The sequence below is a fragment of the Cervus elaphus genome, chromosome 24, assembly GCF_910594005.1.
Source record: "Cervus elaphus chromosome 24, mCerEla1.1, whole genome shotgun sequence".
Taxonomy (NCBI): domain Eukaryota; kingdom Metazoa; phylum Chordata; class Mammalia; order Artiodactyla; family Cervidae; genus Cervus; species Cervus elaphus.
Genome location: NC_057838.1, coordinates 71,067,946 through 71,084,194, shown reverse-complemented (window position 1 = coordinate 71,084,194; position 16,249 = coordinate 71,067,946). Strand labels below are relative to the sequence as shown.

General features: G+C 56.2%; 1 protein-coding gene across 10 annotated transcripts in view; it reads left to right on the top strand.

Annotated features, from left to right (window-relative positions):
- The window catches only part of CHCHD6 (coiled-coil-helix-coiled-coil-helix domain containing 6), a 100,663-nt gene that overhangs the window by 72,878 nt on the left and 11,536 nt on the right, over nt 1-16,249 (top strand). For 7 of the 10 annotated variants that reach the window (XM_043886561.1, XM_043886557.1, XM_043886559.1 and 4 more), the window contains 2 exons: nt 3,673-3,756; nt 11,746-11,964. In XM_043886561.1, coding sequence (XP_043742496.1) covers nt 3,673-3,756; nt 11,746-11,964 — 303 coding nt within the window. The remainder of the gene's footprint in view (nt 1-3,672; nt 3,757-11,745; nt 11,965-16,249) is intronic. The other 3 variants (XM_043886564.1, XM_043886562.1, XM_043886563.1) reach the window with 1 other exon arrangement.

The following is a 16,249-nucleotide window of genomic DNA, read 5'->3' as shown; positions in this document are numbered from 1 at the left end:
CACACTATGTATTTATCTCAGTGAAGGGTTTTCTTTTGTTCTGTGAGATTCTCGGTGTGGGGGGGCTGGGTCTCTGATAAGTGGCATATAGTAGGGTTTCCTTTTTCTTTTCTTTTATCCAAAGTGGAATTTTTTTCTTTAAGGGTAAGATTATTTGGTTTGCATTTTATATTAATTGTTGACAGATAACAAGTCACACGTTGAGTAGTTTTAAGCAGTGACCACGTGTGACAGTGCAGTGACCACGTGTGACGGTGCAGTGACCACGTGTGACGGCACAGTGACTACGTGTGACCACACAGTGACCACGTGTGACGGCGCAGTGACCACGTGTGGTGCTGCAGTGACCACGTGTGACCGCGCAGTGACCACGTGTGACGGCACAGTGACCACGTGTGATGGCATAGTGACCACGTGTGGCGCTGCAGTGACCACGTGTGACGGCACAGTGACCACATGTGATGGCATAGTGACCACGTGTGATGGCATAGTGACCACGTGTGGTGCTGCAGTGACCATGTGTGATGGCACAGTGACCACATGTGACGGTGCAGTGACCACGTGTGACTATGCAGTGACCACGTGTGACCGCGCAGTGACCACGTGTGACTGCGCAGTGACCACGTGTGACGGCGCAGGGACCACCTGTGACCGCACAGTGACCACATGTGACCGCGCAGTGACCACGCGTGACCGCGCAGTGACCACGTGTGATGGTGCAGTGACCACGTGTGGTGGTGCAGTGACCACGTGTGGTGCTGCAGTGACCACGTGTGACAGTGCAGTGACCACGTGTGACTGCAGTGGCTGTGGGGCTGCACTGGTCATGGCTCGTCCCCTGCCCTGGCCTCTTGCGGCCGTAGTCTTGTTCCAAGCCCGCCAGGCTGTTGGGCCGAGGCTCCTCAGCTCCGCGCTGTGGGATCATCCCCAGAAGGCAGCTCGTGACCCCAGGTGGGTGGGCTCCATGTCTGTGGGTGAGTGGGGGGCGCTGGACCGGGACCACGGCTGCAGCCTCCCTGGAGCCTGCCACCTCTCGCCCAGCCACCGCTACGTGTCAGGGTTTGGGGGTCACTCCGGGGCCAAGTGCAGGGCCCAGGACCCTGGGGACCCTCTCAGAGGCCTCGATCCCTGATTCCTGCAACCTTGTATGGGCTCTTCTCTTCTTCCCTCTCTTCCCCTCCTCTCCTCCAGCACCCACGCCCATCCCCCCATCTGCTCAGACCCCCTGCCCCGCCCTCCTCTGCTGCCACCCCCCAGCGCCCCCATCCTGAGCAGACACGGGGCCCTGGGCTCAGCTCTGTGCTCTGCCCGTCTCCCAGCCCCTCCGTCACGGTGTCCTGGGGAGCTCATCTCTCTGCTGAGCCCCCATTTCCTCATTTCCTCTACTGCCCTCAGCTTGGGGCTTGTCTTAAGACATTGGGCTCCTTGTTTTGAAGGAATTTTAATTTATAATATTTGCCTGTGTGGGGGCTTGCCTGTTTCATTAATTCTTCTTTTTTAATGAGAAGTTCATTTACCTTTTTAAACACCTTAAACTTACATGTTTAAATTCCTTTATCAACTGGAAATTTGAACAGTGGGTGAATATTTGATAATGTTAAGTAATTCTTTCTTTTTTTTTTTGGTATGCAATGCTGCTGGTTCTGTTTAGGAAAACAGAAGTCCTTATTTGTTAGAGAAATACTGAAGTGTGTGAATGTGGGGTGATCTGCTGTAGGGACCTGGGGGACAGAGGGTGGACACCAGAGACAAAGCAGAATTTGCCCTCGTTTATCATCCGATGCTTAATGATGACTGTCTGGCTTTTTAAAAGTTATACATTTATATTATTCAATATATGTTAATATTATTGTATTATCTGGGTTTATTTAGTATTATTTCAATACAGTAACACATTTTTACATAATAAAAAGTTTTTAGAAGTCCTGTATCAGTGTCCTGTCACGTGAATCTGCAGTGACTGCTGGTTTGCCGACAGCCTTTCTGACCTTACACTTCCTCATGTGTTTGGAGTTTGGTTTGCAGGCTTGTTTTGAGTTGAAGGTTTGACTGTGGCCTTTCTTTGTTTCTCTGTTTTCTTGTCTCGTTGTTGAGCATGTTCATGGTGGCCTACACCTGCCCCGGTACAGGCCCGTCCCGCGCTGCCCAGGTATGGCCTGGGGTGCACGGGCCTGGAGCCTGGGCATCTGGGCTGAAGGCAAGTCCGAGCAGACTGAGAACCACAGCCTAACGTGGGATCCTCAGGATTTTCACTGCAGCTTCTTGTTCTGGGGGAGCCCTGGGCTCTGGGGGTGAAGCTGGCCCCCTACCCAGCCCTGCCCAGACCTGTGGCTTCAGCCTCACCAGCCTTTGCGCCTGTCTGCTCTGTTGGACGTTCATATCTTGTCTGTGAGCACGGCCTGGCCCCTGTGGTTGTCTCCTCCGCTTGTTTGGAGCAGAGCAGGTGCATGAGTGTGCTCACCTGCTCCCTTGACCGCATCACGCATCATCCCCGCCCTTCCCTCCCCCTTGAGGGACCGTGACCTGTGAGCAGGCCTGCACAGTGGTGATGCTCTACTTCCATGTTGGGCAGAGTGTGCTTTATTCAGTGCTTTCTCCCAGAAGACAGTTGTGAAGCATCCTTAGGGAGATGGCCACTATGCTGCGAGCCCCTGGCCACTGCAGTCGCCTGTTTTCTGTCCGCTGGTATCCGAGCCTCATGAGGCCAGCACCTCCACCCGCCCCTGCCTGGGGCCCCGCTCTCCCCGGACCCTGCCCCCTCACTGGGGCCCCACCCCTTCCCCGGGCCCCACCCCAAACCCCGCCCCCCTGCTGCTTCTCAGGTCTGCATGTCACATGGCAGCACCGCTCACGTTCTGCTCTGACCTGGGGCCTCTGCGAGCCCGCTGTGGATTCTGTCGTCTGTCCTCCAAGCCTGGTCCCTGTTTGGCCGCTGGTCTGGGTGCTGTCGCCTGCTCTTTCTGCAGCCCCTGCGCCAGGCCTGGCCTCGGGGTTCTCAGGGGGAGGCAGGCTGGAGTCCCTGACCTGGGAGGGCCCAAGGGCTCCGGGGACAGGGCCTCCCTGCGAGGAGCAGGGCGCAAGTACCTGCCCCGCCCGACCCGGGGTCGGGGGGCTGTTGAGAGTCCTCCGGCTGGGTGAGGGTCGGGAGGGGCTGGCCGGGTAGCTAGGCCTCAGCCTGCCGTGACCCTGGGAGGCCCTCGGCCTTGTGCACCAGCCATTCTCTTTGCTCCGTCAGGAGGCTGAGGGCAGCTGCCCCCCAGACCTGGGACGCTGGGTTCCCACACTGCTCCCTTCAGATCCCTGGCCCCAGACGCAGATGCTCAGCAGGAGGAGGACATCGGGCGTGATTTGGTGGCACGTGTGTGCGGTGCTTCCATGCTGTGAGCCTGGGAGCCGTGCAGCTCCCGTCCAGGCCCCATCTGCCCAGACTCGATCCCTGCTCCCCCGGCCCCCCGCCCCCTGTGGCTTTGAGCTTCAGGGCTGCGCTGAAGCCCCTCTGTCTGTGCGTCATCTTGGGGTCTGGTCACTCTCCTGCACCCGGCTAATGCAGGGAACACACTTGCCCGCGTCGGTGTCGCAGGGCCCTCCCTGGGTGGCAGGTGGTGGCCTGGTTCCACGTGGGCTTCAGCTCCTAAGTCGCCAACAGCTGACTGGATTCTGCTCTCCCCACAGGCCAGGGAGCTGGAGAGCCAGGAGGCAGAGCTGAGACGCCGCGACGCCTTCTGCAAGGAGCAGCTGGGGCGCCTGGAGAGGCAGGTGGGTCCTGGGGGTCCAGGGAACTCGCCCCTGCGGGCTGCTCTGGGAGGAGGCCTCGCGTGCAGTAGCCTCATGTGGTTGCTGGTTCTCCGGGGGCGGCGATCAGCAGCCCATCCTGCTTTCCTGAAGGTGGGCCTCTGAAGTGAACGAGACGCGGAGACACCACACCTGCCCCCTCCAGGCCCACAGCGACCCTTGGAAAGCCGGTTGTAACTTGCTCACTGTTTGGGGGGCTTGCTTTGTTGATCGTGATGGCATTTTCAGACGAACGCCTGAGAACGTGGCAGGGGATGGTTGGAAGGTGAGCGTGTGGCTCTCCCTGCGCCTGAGCCCAGGGCCAAACCCCGGTGCCCACCGTCCCCTGGAGGCTCCGTCTCGGTTTGGAGCTTTGAGGCTGGCGGTGTCTCGTGGGCTTGACTGCAGCCTGTTCCGTGGAGCCTGGCCGTGGGGCAGGAGAGCGCGCTGCCTGCTCCATGGCTGCCCTCCGGTGCCCTCGGTGTCTGGGGGATGCCAGCGTGTGAGGGGTGCTAGCAGCGGGCCACCCTCCTCTGCTGTGTCCTCAGCATCCCGTCCGCCTGCCCCACGTCCTTGGTTACGTCCAGACTTCCTGCTTGTGCTGAGAGGCCCTTCTAAGAGGGGTCTGCGTGCCCGGTCGTGGGCAGTTACTGAAAGCGTCCAGGAGCCCTGTGGAGATGCTTAGACACCAGCCCTTCGCATGACAGGAGCTGGGGCTCTGGGGGGAGGCGGAGGGGCTGGGGAGGGCTGGGGCAGGCCGGGCGGGCCTTCTCCGCGGACAGCTCTGTTTCTGTAATAGGAGCTATTGCTGTTGTATTTCAGTATAAATTCGGCCTTGTTTGTTGAAGGCTCAGACCTTGACATTCTCAGCTTCTGTGCACAGAGCTTCAGGGACTGGCTGTGTCAAGCTCCTCTTTTTTCCTTACGTCTCCTGTTAAGCTTAGACACTGATGGTGGAAACCTGTTTAGGGGCGTTGGAACTGCAGCTGGTCATCCTGGACTCCCAGTAGCTGGGAGCTGGTGGGCGGGGGGCGGCGGGAAGGTCAAGCTCTTGCCCTGAGGACACCGTCTGACCCACTGCGCACTCGGCATCGTTGGGCAGGAGAAGCCGGGGAGCCGCGGAACGCGGCCCTGTGTTCTGGGGAGCAGAGTTCGTGACCCCTGTGTCCTCGCTGGTTACTCTGTGGGATGGCTCGGCCTGTGTGGTATGTGGTGGTGAGTGTGGGAGGCGTGTGAGGCCCCCGCAGCAGCCCCGTGTGAAGGGCCCGCATCCCGCATGGACAGTCTCCTGGGAGCATGCCCCTGCAGGAAAGGCCCAGGTCTCCCGGCTCGTTCCTCTCCCGGCCTCTGGGTCCCCGCGCCCCATCCAGCCCCGCGTTTCCTGATGGCGGAACTGGCTCCTCCTCTGCACCGTGCATCCTCGTCTGTCACCCGCATGAGGGGCGTCACTCTGATGGTCTCCTGGCCCGGTGGCCACGCCCCGCCCCCGTGCACGATTCTCACGGCCTTGTCTTCCCTGCGCCTCCTCGCCCCGCCATGGACGTCGCCTGCTCGGACCTGGTATGCCCGTCCCTCTCCCCTCTTCTGGCCCAGCTCAGTCCCCCGGCCCCTGCCCTGGCTCTGCCCCAACGTGGTCGTTTGGCCCTGCAGAGCGCCAGGTCAGGACACCGTTCTTACAGGATGCAGAGCAGAGAGGTGGTGGGAAGGGCCCTCTGTGGACAGCAGGCCCTGCGCAGGTCCCTGCAGAGGGCAGGCCATCCCACCTCCGTCAGCAGCAGCTCAGGCCCCCCTCCAGACAGTGGACGTGGGGCCGGGCAGGCTCTGCTCCCACGGCGGGCAGCCAGCCGGTGCTGTCCGGGGCTCACGTGGGGCTGTGTGTTCTGCAGGGACACCGGGGCTCCTGGGGGCATCTTACCTGGAGCCGTTCTGAGTAAATATGAATGTCTGCAGCGGTCTCAGAGGCCTCAGAGTTACAGGGTCCTGGCTTCTCAGCTCAAGCAGAGGGAGGTTGGCTTATTCACCCGAGTGAGAGTCTCAAGAAAGCACATTTTACGTGAGGTGCTTTGGGGTGTACGGAATTCCGGCCTGCCCCGCTTCTGGGAGGACTGTCCCTGTGGACACTGTGGGCCTGGCTTCCTGCCGTTCTCCCAGGAGGAACAGAGGCCGTCCTGCCTCCTGTTCAGAGGGTCACACCGGGCAAACGTTGAGCACGTGCTGTTGGCCTCTGACGAGAATGTCAGGTGCCGTCAGGTAAACACGATGTGGCAAGCACCGGATGCTCGGGGCTGGTAGGGGTAGTGAGCCAGACTGTGGGGACCGCGGGCTGTGCGAGGCGGCAGGTCTCCCCCCGACCCTGGAATAGCACTCTGGAGGTCTTCCGTTCTATCAGTGGTGCCCTGAGCACGCCCCCCCCCCCCAACCCCATGGTGAGCACGTGACCTTGAGCATGTGACCTTGAGCACGTGGGTGGCGCTGTCCAGGGTGTTCCTGCCCTCTCCTGTGACCACCCTCCAGGGAGGGGCCTCCTAGGAAACATACCCGCTTCACAGAGATGGTCTCACAGCAGACTCCAGTCGAGGCAATGCCCTGTTTCTTCTGGATGACTCTCAGATGTGTTAACCATGGAAAGAAGAATGAGAACCATGAGGAAAGTCAGAAAAAACCTGCCTCAGTAGAATTTAAAGAGGGAAAGCAGGCAAGTGACTCAACAGATGGAGGAGTTGAGCAGAAAGCAGAGAGTGGGTTTAAATGGAATCCGAGAGGCATCTGAGGGGTTTTGAAAGGGAAACATGCAGATTACGAAGATTTTAAGTTGCTGGGCTGTGAATGATTAACTGCTGGCTGAGATTCTGAGGCCAAAATCTTGCGTCTGTTGAAATGAGAAAAACGACAGTGGTGTTCGAAACTCCTCAGTTTTCAAAAAGAAACTCAAGAAGGATAAATCAGAAACTAAGATTTTTCCCTACAAGCAAGGAGTGGGAATGGGCTCAAAAGACAGGGTGGGTGAGGGACGTCTCTGAGCATATTTTTTATAAGTAGTTTGACATTTGAACCATGTTGCTATTTTGCTTATTGAAAAAATTAAATCAACAGAGATGGGATTAAAAATTAATAGAAGCAGAAATAAATGAACCCAGCTGTCTGTCAGGCAGATTGCAGCCTGCAGAGAGGGAGTACCCGGGGGGGGCATGGCCAGGTTCCCCTTCCCTGCTCCCTGCCAGGGGCAGCTGGGAGCCCTGGATACGCTGCGAGCCCCCGAGGGCTGAGAGGAGGAGCAGCAGCGGGGTGGCCCGTGTGCTCACGTGCCCTCCCAGGGACGGCCTCTCAGGCCCACGCTTGTGGCAGACGCCTGCCCAGGCGGGCTCCTGCTCCCCCAGGTTAAGAGGGAGCCCCCAGCAACACTGGAGGTTAGGGGGTGGCCCCCGACACGTGGCCCCAAGAAGTGTTCTTCATTTCTGGGGGCCAGAGACTCGTTTCTTCTTGTGAGGACCCCACGTGGCTCAGCAGCACACCGGGGGTCCTGCCCCAGCAGGACTGTGGGGCAGTCAGGGGCACTGGTCCGGGAGGACCGCTTCGCCCTGCGGACCAGAGAGAGGGTCCTTGCTCCCACCTGGACCATCCGTGAGCCGCTGGCCAGCAGGGCCCCTGGTGCCTGTAGGCCAGAGATGCCTTCCCACCTGGAACACTGCGGGGCCAGGCACTGCCAGAGGACCCCCAGTGAGCAGCTGGTGGGGAGCGCTTTCTGCCCCAGGCTCTCAGAGGAACCAGGCAGGTGCAGACATGCTGTCAAGGCTCTGTTCCCAGATGCCGAGCAGATTCCAAAGGAAACCCAAGGGAAGCTGCACCGCCCCTCACAGTCGTGAGATCTCTGAAAACTAGAGACAGGACTTGAAAGCAGTCAGGGGAGATGGCGTTCGTGACACTGATGTGATGCGTGACGGAGCCCCGTCTAACATCGCTGAGGCCGGGAGGAAGTGAGTGGTCTGATGCCAAGTCCTGAAAGAAGACTCTCAGCCGTGAATGCTGCACCCACCAGAGCTGTCCTTCAGCAGTGAGGAGGAAATGATGTTCTCAGGCCACAGAGAGCTGGAAGAAGCTGTGGCTGCCCAGTGTACCTGTGAAGAGTGGCAAACTAAGTTCTTGAAGCAGAGAAAACGATAAAAGAAATAATTTGGGAATGTGAACAAGAAAGAAATAACAGAGAACAAGTTAAAAATGCAGATAAATACAAGATTATCTTTTGTCACAGTAATTTTTAAAATCATATTTGATTGTTAAGATAACAAGTTAAGATGTGAGACAAATGCATGTACAGAAATGCATATATATATATATACACACATATACAGTCTGCATATATCCAAGCAGACTGTAGACAGTGGAGAAGACAAGGGAATGTAAGTGAAGTAGGGATTGCAGACCGTACTCTGGGGGGTTGAGCGTCAGTAGCAGCAGGTTGTACGTTACGTGTGTGTTGTGATATTACACAGCACAGCCGCTGAGGAAGTTAGATGAAGCAGTCACTCAGACACACTATTAATAAGTCGGATGTTTAACCCACAGGAAGAGAGAAGAGAGAAACAGGAGGAACAGAGAGAACAAACAGAAAATATGTAATGAAATGGTAGACTTAAGCTCTGGCTGTCAGTAATCATCCTAAAGGTAAATGATCTAAATAAACCAATGAACACTGGAGGCTGACAGGGAAGATCTCTTTCTCTCTCTCACACATACACACGCACAGAGCTGCACTGTCTATAAGAAACTCAAATACAGTGCCAGGTGAAAAGTAAGGGTGAGCAAAGATACATCGTGTAAACATTGATCCGAAAAACCATGGGAGCAGTCATTAATATCAGATAGAGTGCTTCAGAGCAAAGAAAATCACGAGGCACAAGGGAGGGTGTGACCTGATGAAAGGATCGGTCCACCAGGAGGGCACTGCGATCCTCGCTGTGTCTGCACCGAAGAAGAGCGGTTTCACCTCCGTGGAGCAGAAATTGATGGGGCAGAAGCAGTCTCAGATAAGAGTCTGAGTCCTACACCCTCTTCTCAGCAATAGATAGAAAATCAGCAAGGATATAAAGGGTCCAAATGACATATAATCCAACAACAGCAAAATTCATATATTTTCAAGCACCCGTGAGACCAAGATAGTCTGTATCATGGGCCATAATACTAACCATAACAAATATGAAAGACTCGAAACCAGCATATCAAAATATATGGGCTACAACTTAAGCAGAGTTGAATGGGAAATGTATAGCAATAAACCCATAAATTAGAAAAGTTTCAAAATCTCAAAAAATTAGGAAAAGAACAGCAAAATAAACCCCAAGCAAGTATAAGGAAGGAAATAATAAAAGATAGCAAAAAATATAATCATGACAGGAAAACGCCAGAGAGAATTAATGGAACAGACACTGGTTCTTGGGGGAAATTGGTGAAACCGACAGCCTCCAGCAGGAATGACGAAGGCGTAGAGAAGAGACAAGCCCCTTCAGCAGTGAAGCGGGCTGTGTCCCCACGGACGCCACGGCCACTCGAAGGGAATGGAGAAACATGACCTCATGCTTGTAGAGTCTGTGATGGAGAAGAAATGGGCCAGTTCTCGGAAAACCACAAACTGCTAAAACTCAGCCCAGATGAGGTCAATACACAGAATAGTCCTGTAACCTCTGAAGAAATGGACTTCATGACTATAAGACTCCAGGAAAAGACTCTCCAGGCCACATGGTTTCTCTGGAGAGCTCTACAAAGAAGAATTAAGACCAATTTTACACAATCTCTTCTAGAAAACAGATGCTTAGGGGAAACTTCCCAGTTCACTTCATGAGGCCATATTTGTCAGACAAGCGAAAACTACAGAGCAATGTCTCTCATGAAATTAGACACAAAAGTTCTCAACCAAAGTTTACTAACCAAATTCAGCAATGTATGAAAACAATTATACACCATGTGTTTATACATCACAGTATACAAAGTGGGGTTTATTCTGGGTGTGCACTGGGTCAGTGTCTGAAAATCAATGAAATCTGTCATATCTAACAATCTAAGGGGAAAATCATAGGATCATATTAATTGATCCAGAGAAGTATTTGACAAAAATCAGCTATATTCATGATAAAAACCTGTAGAAAATCAGGAGTAGAAGAGAACTGCCTTAACTCATTAAAGGACATGAGACAAGAGACAGAGCAAGTCCCCAAACCCTTAGCTGACAACCAGAGACAAAGGTGAGACTCTGGAAGTCCATCCCCGTGTGGGCAAAGGGGGGCTGTAACCAGGTAGGCACCAGCCTCTGAGCGAGACAGGAAGAGAAAATGAAGGCTGTAGGTCAGGAGGGAAGGAATGAGATGGTTCCTGCTTTCACGTGACCTGACCACCTTCGTGGATGACCAGAGGAGCCCAACAGAAGAAAAGAAAATCCTGAAACGAATGAAGGCATTAGCAAGGTCACCAGACACAAGATCCACGCACAAGAATCCATTGCATTACAGACCGCTGTGTGCTAGCAGCATCTGGATCCTGAGATTAAAGCCAGCAAAGCAAGATCTGTAAGCAGACCTCATCAAAATCAAAATCAAAACTTTGGTTCTGTGGAAGACCCTGTGAGGAGGATGAAAAGAGGAGCTACAGACAGGGAAAACATTTGCAGAGCACACACCAAACAAAGGGCTGTGATCTAGAATATAGAGGATACTCTGACAGCACTCCCCAAAATTAAATATATAAAACCCAACAATCCAATTAGAAAAATCCACCACGGGGCTATACGGATGGCAGCTGAGCACATGAAAAGAGTTTCCCCTCCGTTGGCTGTTAGATATGCAGATTAGACTTGCAGTTAGATGGTGCTGCGTACCTCTCGGGGCAGTGGACGCCTTTCCTTGTGACACGCCGAGGGGTGTGCAGAACTCGGCGAGGCCACGCGCGTCCACACGGCACACATGAGCTGGCGCAAGAGCGGTCCCCCGAGCCGGGGCGGACGCCTGTGCGCACGCCACAGTGGGCGATGGCAGACGAGGGTTATAACGTGGTGGGTCTTGAAAAGAAGATCTAAGCCCAAACTGATACAAAAACCTCCAGAAACAGAAGGAAGGACAGGAAGACTGTCTTTACAAAAGAACAACTGATCAATGTGGAAGGAGTGATGGACTGTCACCTGTTCACGGCTGCTGTAATGAGAATTAATTCAGGTAAAAGCCCTGACTTCCGTGTTGGGAGGGAGTCTTCCAGCACCCCTCCGCAGCTCACGTGCTTGTTGTCGCGGGAGGGCTGTGGCCGAGGTTCTCCCCCTAAACGGAGAGGTGTCCAGCGGCTGTCAGTCAGGGTCACGGGCTCTGTGAGTCGGGGGTTCATGAGGAACAGCTCCCCTCTGCTTCCTGAGGCCGGGAGTTTCCTGTGGGCCTGAAGGGTCCTGGCTGCGGTAGCTGTTCACTGTTTATCTAGAATATCAGAGCTCCTCCGCTCTCAGGGAATGTGGTTGAAGTGTTGGGAGGTGAAGTGCCATCGTGACTAAACCAACTCTAGCGGCTTCAGGTGGAGAGAGCAGGTGAGTGGGTGGACAGTCAGGCTCCCCGAGCCTGGCCATCCTCTGCCCCTCCTCAGGCAGACGGCCCCCAGCCCCTGTGGGCGGCCACATGCGGCTGGGCTGGAAATGGTTTTCTTGGGTCTATCTTGTTTCTTATGTACTTATTCACTCTCTTGTTGGGCTTTCAAGTTGCTCAGAGCCCCTTGTGGACCCACGTGCCAGCTGCCAGGCCCTCAAGCACAGCCCAGCAACATGGACCCCACGCCTGTCCCACTTAAGAGCTCCTGCTGGTTTGCTGTCTCCGCGTCTGTTGGGCTTATTTTTGGATATGAAAATAGGACCTTTTAAAAAGTACCCTTCAGCAACACCCACACGTTAGGCTTCCATGAGAACCTGTTGGCTTTCCGGGGTGCTGTGACATTTCCTGTTGGTGTTTGCAGACCCTGAGAGCGACCGCGCACCAGGGTCTCACGTGTGTCCTGTGCCCACACTGCGGAGTTCCCGTCTCAGCTCGTCGAGGTGTCCGTTTGTGGAAGGAGCTAAACCCTCGCTTGCATCTATTGTTCTGTGTGTCAAGTTCTTCCACGGAGGAGGCTCTGGGCAGACCGCCTGTCACATCCAGCTCCCAGCCTCAGTGGACTCTCTGCAGAACCAACAAGGTGAGGTGTGTGACAGCACTCGGGGCTGGCACACAGCAGGTGCTCCTCACAGCCCCGTTCCCTCCTGTGGATGAAGTCAGAGCGGAAAGAAGGAACCCCTTTTCCAGAGTCTCCTACAATCTTTAGTAAACACTTAGCGAGAGCCTTTATGGTGCTTGAATTGAGTTAGTCATTTTTGCAGTAATGCAGGAATTCTCTTTAACTTAGGTAATAATTTACGCTTCATGTACATTGAGCCAACAAAGTTCCGTATAGTCAAAGCTATGGTTTTTCCAGTAGTCATATATGGATGTGAGAGTTGGACCATAAAGAAGCCTGAATATTCAGAAAACTAAGATCATGGCATCCAGTCCTATCACTTCATGGCAAATAGATGGGGAAACAGTGGAAACAGTGACAGAATTTCCTTGGGCTCCAAAATCACTGCAGATGGTGACTGCAGTCATGAAATTAAGACATTTGCTCCTTGGAAGAAAGACTATGACCAACCTAGACAGCATATTAAAAAGCAGAGACATTACTTTGCCAACAAAGGTCCATCTAGTCAAAGCTATGGTTTTGTGAGTAGTCATGTATGGATGTGAGAGTTGGACCATAAAGAAGGCTGAGTGCCAAAGAATTGATGCTTTTGAACTGTGATGTTGGAGAAGACTCCTGAGAGTTCCTTGGACTGCAAGATCAAAGCAGTCAATCCTAAAGGAAATCAGTCTTGAATATTCATTGGAAGGACTGATGCTAAACCTCCAATCCTTTGGCCACCTGATGCGAAGAAGCAACTCATTAGAAAAGACCCTGATGCTGGGAAAGATTGAAGGCAGGGCAGGACGAGAAGGGGACGACAGAGGATGGGATGGTTGGATGGCATCTCTGACTCAATGGACATGGTTTGAGCAAGCTTAAGCTCAAGCTCAAACCGGGAGATGGTGAAGGATAGGGGAGGCTGGCGTGCTGCAGTCCACGGGGTCGCCAAGAGTCGACACGCCTGAGCGACAGAGCAGCAGCAGCACTTGGCTGTGTTATCCCCGCGGGGCCTGCTGTCCGGCGGCATTTTGAAGTTGTCCTGAGATCAGACGTTGGCGCCAGAGGAGGTGACCGCGTGCAGAAGACTCACTGTTCAGGAGGAGCGGGGGTAGGCCTGTCTGCACAGCTGATTGTGGGGGTGGGTGTGTTTCCAGTCGCCTCGGAGGTGACAGGGCCCGCGAGAGTCTGCCCTCCTTCCTCTGATTTTCTTTTAAAACTTCTTAGACTGCAAGTACCAAGCTGCTGGGGAACGAGGTGCCCCTCTGCAGTGTGCAGCTTGGAGTAAAGCCAGGCTCTTCAGAGGGCGGAGCTCTTTCTGGGGCAGCAGCAAACCAGGCTCAGCCTCCCCTGGCTTAAGCAGTGGCGCTCACTTTGGGTACCCAGGGGACCCCCGGGAACTTCTTTAAGCACGATGCCTGGGCCTGCCCCAGACCACCCCCCACCAGCCTGCAGGCTGGGCTCCGACAGCCCCGTGGCTCCAGGGCTGAGGCCTGCAGGTGTGAGGCCACAGGACGGGGAAACACGGGGGGCGGGACCCCAGCGAGGACCCCAGGAGCTTAGAAAACGGCTGTGCTGCCTGTGGGGGCCCTGGTTCTGTACCCCTGTGCTCCCAGTGTCCCAGGCACTCAGGTCTGTGGGAGCTCGCTGACCAGCAGGGCCGGGGCCAGTCTGCCCGTCAGACAGGCTGGGGGCGCTGCTGCTACATGCCCCTGACCCGGCTCCAGCGGGCCCATGCCCCGACTGACCGCACAGCTGGGGCCAGGTTCTGGAAGCAGGCGTCTGCGGTCACTGCAGCAGGAGCATCCTCTAGGCCCGGGGCCCCGTCTCAGCACCAGCACCTCTGCGTGGGGAGCCTGGTCAGCACCCCTGTGGCCTGAGTCCCTGCCCCGTGTGGCTCCCGGTCCTCCAGCTGCCCATGGGGAGTGATCCTGGGACCTTGACCCTGCAGCCCTTTGCTCAGGGTTGGGTCACCACTAAGTCACAGAGTGTAGTTAAATTTTGTCTCTTCATTTTGAAAAATTCTTTTTAATTTTCTGTTGTGCTGTGCATTTTGTTTTCAAACTAATTAGCTATTCATTTAGCCAAATATGTTTCTGCAAGTGTGAGAACCAGCTGACCCGCATGGAGGCCTGGCTGCCTGCCAGGCTTTTGTGAGGACAGAGCTGCCCGCCTGGCGGCCAGTCTCCCGCCACCATCGCAGAGCTCACGTGTCCCGGTCCCTTGTCTGCACTCCCAGCAGCTCCCCACTCCAGCTGGAGCTGACCCCCGTCCTGAAGGGCCCTGCTACAGAGCGCGAGCGTGGACCCCATGTTACGTGGGCCTAGTGCAGTGCGCGTGCGTGCGTGTCTGCACTGATGTCTGCATCTACAGAGGACTGTCCACACAGCTGCCCAGGACGCTCATTTTCTCTCCCGTATGGGGCGAGCGGCAGCCCCCCAGCCACACTCAGCAGCCCCTCGACATGCGAGGACGCTCAGCCCAGCCCAGGGGAGCCCGGGCCTCGAGGGGCTGCAGCAGGAAGCGGCGGGGCGCCTCCTCCCCGACTGTTCCTGAAAGCAGGTGTTCACAGGGGGCTCTCACCTGGAGCCAGCGTCACACTCCAATTAGCAGTTCATACCGTGGCCAGGTTGTGCTGGCAGCTGGTCAGGCGCATGAGGAAAGAGGCCGTGGGAGGATCCAGGCCGTGGGGGGCCTGGCGGGAGGGACCCCAGCGGAAGCGCCGCTCTGGGCTTGGAGGGCCCGCTGGTTGGCTGTCCCGGCCTGGGGTCCCCCTGAAGCCCCTGGGCCCCGTGTCCCCAGGTGGTGGTTTGCTTCTCGCGGCCACAGAGCAGAGCCATGACCGTCTCTTCCTCTGTCCTGAAGCGTCCAGTGAGATGCTGTCTGCTGGGGGAGGGTCCGAGCCCCTCCTCCGGCCTGGCCCTCGGCTCTCTGCCCCGGCCATGTGCCCCGTGTCGCCCTGCACTGGTGGATCTGCCCTGCTCCCCCCTCAGCCGCTCCTGGGGGCCGCTGCTTGGGCACCGCCAGCGCCAGCAGCTCTGGGCATGGATGGGGCGACGTAGCTGGGACTCCCTTCCACGGAGAGCTTTCCTCCGGGAAACGCAGTCTCCCTTCCAGATACTTCCCTTGGCTGCCGTGCAGTAGACTGTGTAGTTTTTAAGGGTTTCATTGTTTCCTCTGTGCAGGCCCACCCACCCAGAGCGTTTTAAACTCGCCGTCTCTGTGGCCTCTGCAGCAGTGCCCGCGACACTACTCAGGGGGCTCTGTGACCGTCCGCAAGGCACGGAGGGGCAGGGCAGCGGGCTCCCGGGGCTCCAGCTGCCGGGGTCCTCACGCAGGAGCCGCGTGCTGCCCTCCCAGCCTCGCGGCGCCCACCCTGGTGCAGCCGTCCCACTCACCTGCACCCTGTCTTTTGATCTGAGAACCCAGGCCCTTGGAGAAATCAGGCAGGATGAAATATGGAAACTGTTCATGAAGTAATTGAAGAAACACTGTGACTCTTAAAGCCCGTGGAGATAAGGCTCACACCTTCTTACTCATGTTATTTAATTTTTAATGGCAGCTTTAATTAATGGAGATGAGGTCTTGTGGTTTCAGACTCACTCTGAGCAGCATGAGCGGAGGAGGCTGGCTGTTCACGGGCCGAGGAGGGGGCTCTGAAACCCTCGGGTCTGCTTTAGGGGACAGGCGACCACCAGGTGCAGGAGATGGGGTGCCACTGGGTTCCCGGGCAGCAGGGCTGGGGGGTCACGGCGCCACCACACTGAAAAATGAAGCCTTGCAGTCCCTGTGGTCAGGCTGTGGCGGGACCCCCGGCATGCACAGGGTCCTGGCGTGTGTGGGGGGTACCCCGTCCTTCCTGAAGCCCTTCCGTGGAGCCTGTGAGGGCCTCGCTCTCACTGGCTGCAGGCTCAGAAGGCGCACCTTGCAACGGCTGCAGGAGGCTGGGTGGACGCAGGGCGCTGCTCCCTCCAGGGCAGCAGTGTGGGCAGCGGTCCCACTCAGGCAGGTCGGACGGGCAGGCAGAAGGCGGGCCTCTGAGTCCTGCGGTCGTGGAGGAAGCGGCTCCGGGGTTATCGGTGCTTCTCGGCCTGCGGGCTCTTCCTGTGACAGACCACACCCACCACAGGCCTAGCCCACAGCCCGCCTGGCCGTGGACCTGGGCCCCCCAGTGGACCCAGGTCACCCCACGGACCCAGGCCACCCCACCAACCCAGGTTCCCCCATCCAGGCAGTGCATGAGGGCGCAGGTCGGAGCCGCGCGGCT